The sequence below is a fragment of the Neofelis nebulosa genome, chromosome 3, assembly GCF_028018385.1.
Source record: "Neofelis nebulosa isolate mNeoNeb1 chromosome 3, mNeoNeb1.pri, whole genome shotgun sequence".
Classification (NCBI taxonomy): domain Eukaryota; kingdom Metazoa; phylum Chordata; class Mammalia; order Carnivora; family Felidae; genus Neofelis; species Neofelis nebulosa.
Window position 1 is genome coordinate 42,168,486 of NC_080784.1, and position 6,000 is coordinate 42,174,485.

Below are 6,000 nucleotides of genomic sequence, written 5' to 3' on the forward strand. Positions count from 1 at the left end.
GACTTTAAAAGATGTCATTAATTAGATTTCTCCTTTAGATTCTTAGCTTGTAAGAGAAGGTAATCAGGAGTTTGTGATGATTAATAAAATCATTCCCATTGCACATGTGGTCTCAGAAAAAAGTACTAGAAAATATACAAAATCTTTTAACTTTTTTAACGTGCGTGTGTGTGTGTGTGTGTGTTTTTTTTTTTTTGTCCCTCTGTGTAGACACTCCTGTTCTAAAGCCAGTATCTCTCTTGAGAAAATGTGATGTGAAGGATTCTCAGCTTGAGCCAGATACATCCACACCTATGAAAAAGAAAAAGGGATGGCCCAAAGGCAAGAGCCGCAAACCAATCCACTGGAAGAAAAGACCTGGTCGCAAACCAGGATTTAAGTTGAATCGGGAAATCCTACCCGTTTCTACCCAAGAATGCATTGTTGAGCCCACCGTTCCCATTCCTAAACCGGGACGGAAACCCAAACTTCAAGAGAATGAAGAGACTGTTGAACCAAAAGAAGACTTGCCTTTAACAGAAGAAAGGAAGGATGAGGAGGAGATGCACGTGGAAGCGGAAGAGGTTGAAGAGGGAGAAGAAGAAGATACAACCAGCAGTGAAGTTAGAGCGGCATCTCCAGTGGATAGCAACAGTCCCGAGACTGAAACAAAAGAACCCGAAATAGAAGAGGAGGAAGAGAAGCCCCGTGTCTCAGAAGAGCAGCGGCAGTCAGAGGAGGAGCAGCAAGAGCTGGAAGAACAGGAGCAAGAGGAAGAGGATGAGGTGGCTGTAGAGACAAACCAGAATGAAGACCATGATGCAGATGATGAAGACGACGGCCATCTGGAATCTACCAAGAAAAAAGAGCTAGAGGAGCAGCCCGTTAGAGAAGATGTCAAAGAGGAGCCTGGTGGCCAGGAGTCTTTTTTAGATACTAATATGCAGAACAATAGGGAGAATATAAAGGATAAAGATGAAACAGAACCAGATTCTGAAGAGGAACAGACTTCCCACGAAACATCCATGGTATCAGAGCACATGCCAGGGTCTGAGGACGATCATGAAGAAGATTCAAACTCTAAAGAAGAATTAATTGAGCTAAAAGAGGAGGAAGAGATTCCTCACAGTGAACTGGATCTGGAAACCGTGCAAGCAGTGCAGTCTTTGACTCAAGAAGAAAGCAACGAGCATGAGGGAGCCTACCAGGACTGCGAAGAAACTCTGGCCGCGTGTCAGACCCTGCAGAGCTACACCCAGGCCGATGAAGACCCTCAGATGTCGATGGTGGAAGACTGCCACGCTTCAGAACATAATAGCCCGATATCTTCTGTTCAGTCTCATCCCAGCCAATCGGTCCGTTCAGTCAGTAGTCCCAACGTGCCTGCCCTTGAAAGCGGTTACACCCAGATCAGCCCGGAGCAAGGATCCCTGTCCGCACCCTCTATGCAGAACATGGAGACCAGCCCCATGATGGATGTGCCTTCCGTATCAGACCACTCTCAGCAGGTGGTGGACAGTGGCTTCAGTGACCTGGGCAGCATTGAGAGCACCACAGAAAACTATGAGAACCCCAGCAGTTACGATTCTACGATGGGTGGCAGCATTTGTGGGACTAACTCTTCCCAGAGCAGCTGCTCCTATGGTGGGTTGTCCTCCTCCAGCAGCCTCACCCAGAACAGTTGTGTTGTCACTCAGCAAATGGCAAACATGGGCAACAGCTGCAGCATGATGCAGCAGAACAACGTCCAGCCTGCTGCTGCCAACTGCAACATCAAGTCACCTCAGAGTTGTGTGGTGGAGAGGCCTCCCAGTAACCAGCAGCCGCCGCCCCCACCACCGCAGCAGCAACAGCAGCAGCAGCAGCAGCAGCAGCAGCAGCAGCAGCAGCAGCAGCAACCAGCACCACAGCCTCCGCCGCCCCAGCAGCAGCAGCAACAGCCACCGGCGCCGCCACCACCTCAGCCCCAGCAGCCTCAGCCCCCGCCCCCGCCCCAGCAGCAGCCCCCCCTGTCACAGTGTAGTATGAATAACAGTTTCACTCCAGCGCCTATGATCATGGAGATACCGGAATCTGGAAGCACTGGGAACATAAGTATTTATGAGAGGATTCCAGGGGACTTTGGTGCCGGCAGCTACTCTCAACCATCAGCCACCTTCAGTCTAGCCAAGTTGCAGCAGCTGACTAACACCATTATGGACCCTCATGCCATGCCTTATAGCCATTCTCCTGCTGTGACTTCCTATGCAACCAGTGTTTCTTTGTCTAATACAGGACTGGCTCAGCTAGCTCCGTCTCATCCATTAGCTGGGACCCCTCAAGCACAAGCCACCATGACGCCGCCCCCCAACTTGGCATCCACCACCATGAACCTCACGTCACCTCTGCTACAGTGCAACATGTCTGCCACCAACATCGGCATTCCTCACACTCAGAGGTTGCAAGGGCAGATGCCAGTGAAGGGGCACATTTCCATCCGCTCCAAGTCCGCGCCACTGCCCTCTGCAGCTGCCCACCAGCAGCAGCTGTATGGCCGCAGCCCACCAGCGGTTGCCATGCAGGCTGGCCCTCGTGCATTGGCTGTTCAGCGTGGCATGAACATGGGGGTTAATTTGATGCCGACCCCTGCCTATAATGTCAATTCCATGAATATGAACACCTTGAATGCCATGAACAGCTATCGAATGACGCAGCCCATGATGAACAGCAGTTACCATAGTAACCCTGCCTACATGAACCAGACAGCACAGTATCCTATGCAGATGCAGATGGGGATGATGGGGAGCCAGGCCTATACCCAGCAGCCTATGCAGCCAAACCCTCATGGAAACATGATGTACACTGGCCCCTCCCATCACAGCTACATGAACGCTGCTGGTGTGCCCAAGCAGTCACTCAATGGACCTTACATGAGAAGATGAGCAAGATGAACTTGCAATTAAAAACTTAAATATATATAAATAAAGGAACCTTTTATACTGACAAACCAGAGAAAAATGGACCTTTTTCCAGTTAAAATATTGCTGTAGATTTAGAGGAATTTTTCTTTGGTTTATTTTATTTTTTAGAAAACCTGGTCTTCTCTCTCTTTTTTTTTTTTTTTTTTTTTGGGTTCATTTTGTTCTGGGTTTTGGTTTTCTTCATAATCTTGAACATTTTACAATAGAACTCATCTAAAAATGGATTTGGGGATAGGGGAAACATGCACAAAAATCTTTTCATAATTAAAAAGAGCCTTACTTTCTTTACATACCACATGGACAGAATTTGTGTAAAAGTGAATTATCTTTATTTTATTTTAAAATGTATGTTTCCCCTCACTGTTTGCAGCTCCCAATGTTGTCATTTTTAAATGTTATATATACATCTCGGGGGTTAACGAGACCCCTTCCTCCAAACCCAACCTTTCATTTCCTACTTCATTCCAGCAGGAGGCACTTAGGGGAGACTCGGATGGGGACATGGAGAACAACCCAAGCTCCTTAAACTTATTATTATTGTTAATATTATTATTATTATTATTATTAATAAAGCGAGGCAGGAAAATGCTTCTCCTTTTAAAATCCCCTCCACTCCCTACACACACACACACACACACACACACACAGACACACACACACACACACACACACACACACACACACACACACACACCCCTCTTGACCTCTTGAAACCTTTCCCCAAGAATGTTTCTTTATAGATGGACTTCACTGAAATGTTTGTTTTTCTTAAATCAAGTGTAATATAATTTTGGGGGGGGGGGTTTTTTACTATTCCCACTCAGCACTCAGAGACACAAAAATACTGTAAGTCTCAATTAACAGCAGAATCTCAGAGGAAAGCTGTTTGCAATCCTAATCCAGCCTTGGAGGAATAGAGATGGTCAGTTAACAATCAAAAAGAGGAAATTAACCTCTTGTTTTTTACCACCTGGTGAATCAGCCATAACACACATATTCCATGCAGCCTCTTGTTTTTAGTATGTACTTTGAGATGCTAAGGGTCTTGATTCTTGAGCCTTTGACTTTGACTAAACTCAAACAGCAGTCCCCAGTGCTTAGCCTCTTACATTCTTATACAAAGTGTTGATGGATGACTGTACATTTCAGTGATTTGAAAAATACCTGACAGACATTTGACACTGTTTATTTTATGTTGGAAGAGATGATTTAAGGGAGATCATGGTGTGAGTTTTATAGCTACTTAAATGATACATACCTCTAGTTTTCATTTTCTTGAGATCCTGAGTTCATTCCCTGTGAATCAGAGTGCACCAGCCCCTCTCCTGTGAGTGGTTAAAAGAGAAGAGGGATAAACCAACCACCAGCATAGTAGGGCAAATCTGGACAGCAGGGTTTTAGCAGGTTCCTTTGTTGCTCCCAACTCCATTATCTTTTCTCTTGTGCAGCCAGTTCGCCCATTCTCTTCCTGTTACTTGCTCCAGGGATAGGTAAAAAAAAAAAAATATATATATATATATATATCTATATATATGTTCCATCATTAGAAGATGGAAAATATTATACCACTCGGTATGTGCAGTCAAATATCCAAAAGGGGGAAGTACTGCTTAAAGAAATACCTGTAAGCATTAAATTCTCTCCTTTATTTGTACATTTTATATAGATAAATTTTTGAAGTACTAATTAGGCATTAAATTTTTTCAAATGCACAGGTTTGTTGTTTTTTTTTTTTTTTTAAATACACTTTAATTGACTTTCTCAATTAAATGTGTTAGGTAGAAAAAGGCAGAATTCCACATCTTAACCGCTATCAATTCTGAGCATGTGCAAGGCTGTGTAGGACCCAGTTTCTCTGTATATACTCTTCCAGTTCCCAATCATCTATGTAGAAAGTGCACTGTGCTGCCCTCTCCCTACATCTTCAGCTATGTCATTGCTTCCTGGTTGGGGTGGGGATGGGGTGGGTCGGGAGGGAGGTATATTGGGAGGAGGGTGGGTCAAGGCAGAAGGAGAAGCTGTTGAAATGAGGGCCGTGAATTCAGTTTCTGTTGGTTTGCGGTTGTGTTTGGTTTTATTTGTTTCTTTAAAAAAAAAAAAAATTCAATCGGGCAGCTCCCTTTTCCACAAGCCTTTTTGTGACTGTAGAACTATTGTAGAGAAAATGTTCTTTTCTATATTATAAAAGAAATTATCCAACACAGTAATATTGGTACCTGTCATTTTTTCACTTCTGTTAAAAAAAAAATGTATTTTTAGCAAGATAACTTGGGTAATCTTCTAAAAAAGAAATTTAAAAAACTCACTGTTAGTGACTTTGATGCCTTTTAAAATAAGAGCTTTTTCATTTCATTCCATCTTTAAAATTTTTTATCTTTGTTGTAGAATATTAAAAACTATTTTAAGAAAGATAAAAATTCTCTTTAAAGAGATCTCTAGAGTGTGTGAATAGAGCTCCAGATGCCTCTAAAAGCCGCATGTACAAATGAAGCTAAGTCTATTCCTGTCTGTTTATATTTGCTTTTCCTGTTTTGTAACCTCTTTGTACTTTGTTCATGGTGACTTGTAAGCTACGGGGAAGGGGTGCCTAGATGCCTTTGTATTTCTCCATGTCATGCGCTCCTGGGCCAGTCGGTCTCCCTTCCTCTCCTTGTATGTAATATCACTTTTTTTTCCCCTTTCTAGCAAGTACTTTCAAAAAAACTCTGTACATTTTAACATAAAAAAAAAATAAATTATGTTGAGCCATTTTGGATGTCTGTCTTGCATGTGGAATTTTTCTCCCAAATATTTCAAACTCTCAGGTTCCTTTTCTACACACCGAGACTTAGAAATATTAGCCTTTTTCACATTCCTCTTTATGTAGCAAGTATAAGTTCATGGCCTTTACTTTGAAATGCCAGTCTTCATTCCTATGTGTGTTTAAATGCAGACAGTATAGATGGTTTTTCCTCTTCCGGTGGAAATGGTATTATAATCTCCCTTTGGAGTTTTTAGGAGAAATTCCATTGAAACCTATAGGGACTGTAATTCATTTAAGCAAAGAGAGGAAATATGGTCG

At 43.1% G+C, this 6,000-nt stretch overlaps 1 protein-coding gene across 5 annotated transcripts in view; it reads left to right on the forward strand.

Annotated features, from left to right (window-relative positions):
* KAT6A (lysine acetyltransferase 6A) overlaps window positions 1–5,694 on the forward strand; it is a 116,259-nt gene extending 110,565 nt beyond the window's left edge. For all 5 annotated transcript variants that reach the window (XM_058720527.1, XM_058720532.1, XM_058720530.1 and 2 more), the window contains one exon: window positions 211–5,694. In XM_058720527.1, the coding sequence (XP_058576510.1) occupies window positions 211–2,900 (2,690 nt within the window). In that variant the 3' untranslated portion in view covers window positions 2,901–5,694. The remainder of the gene's footprint in view (window positions 1–210) is intronic.
* Window positions 5,695–6,000: the final 306 nt, after the last annotated feature.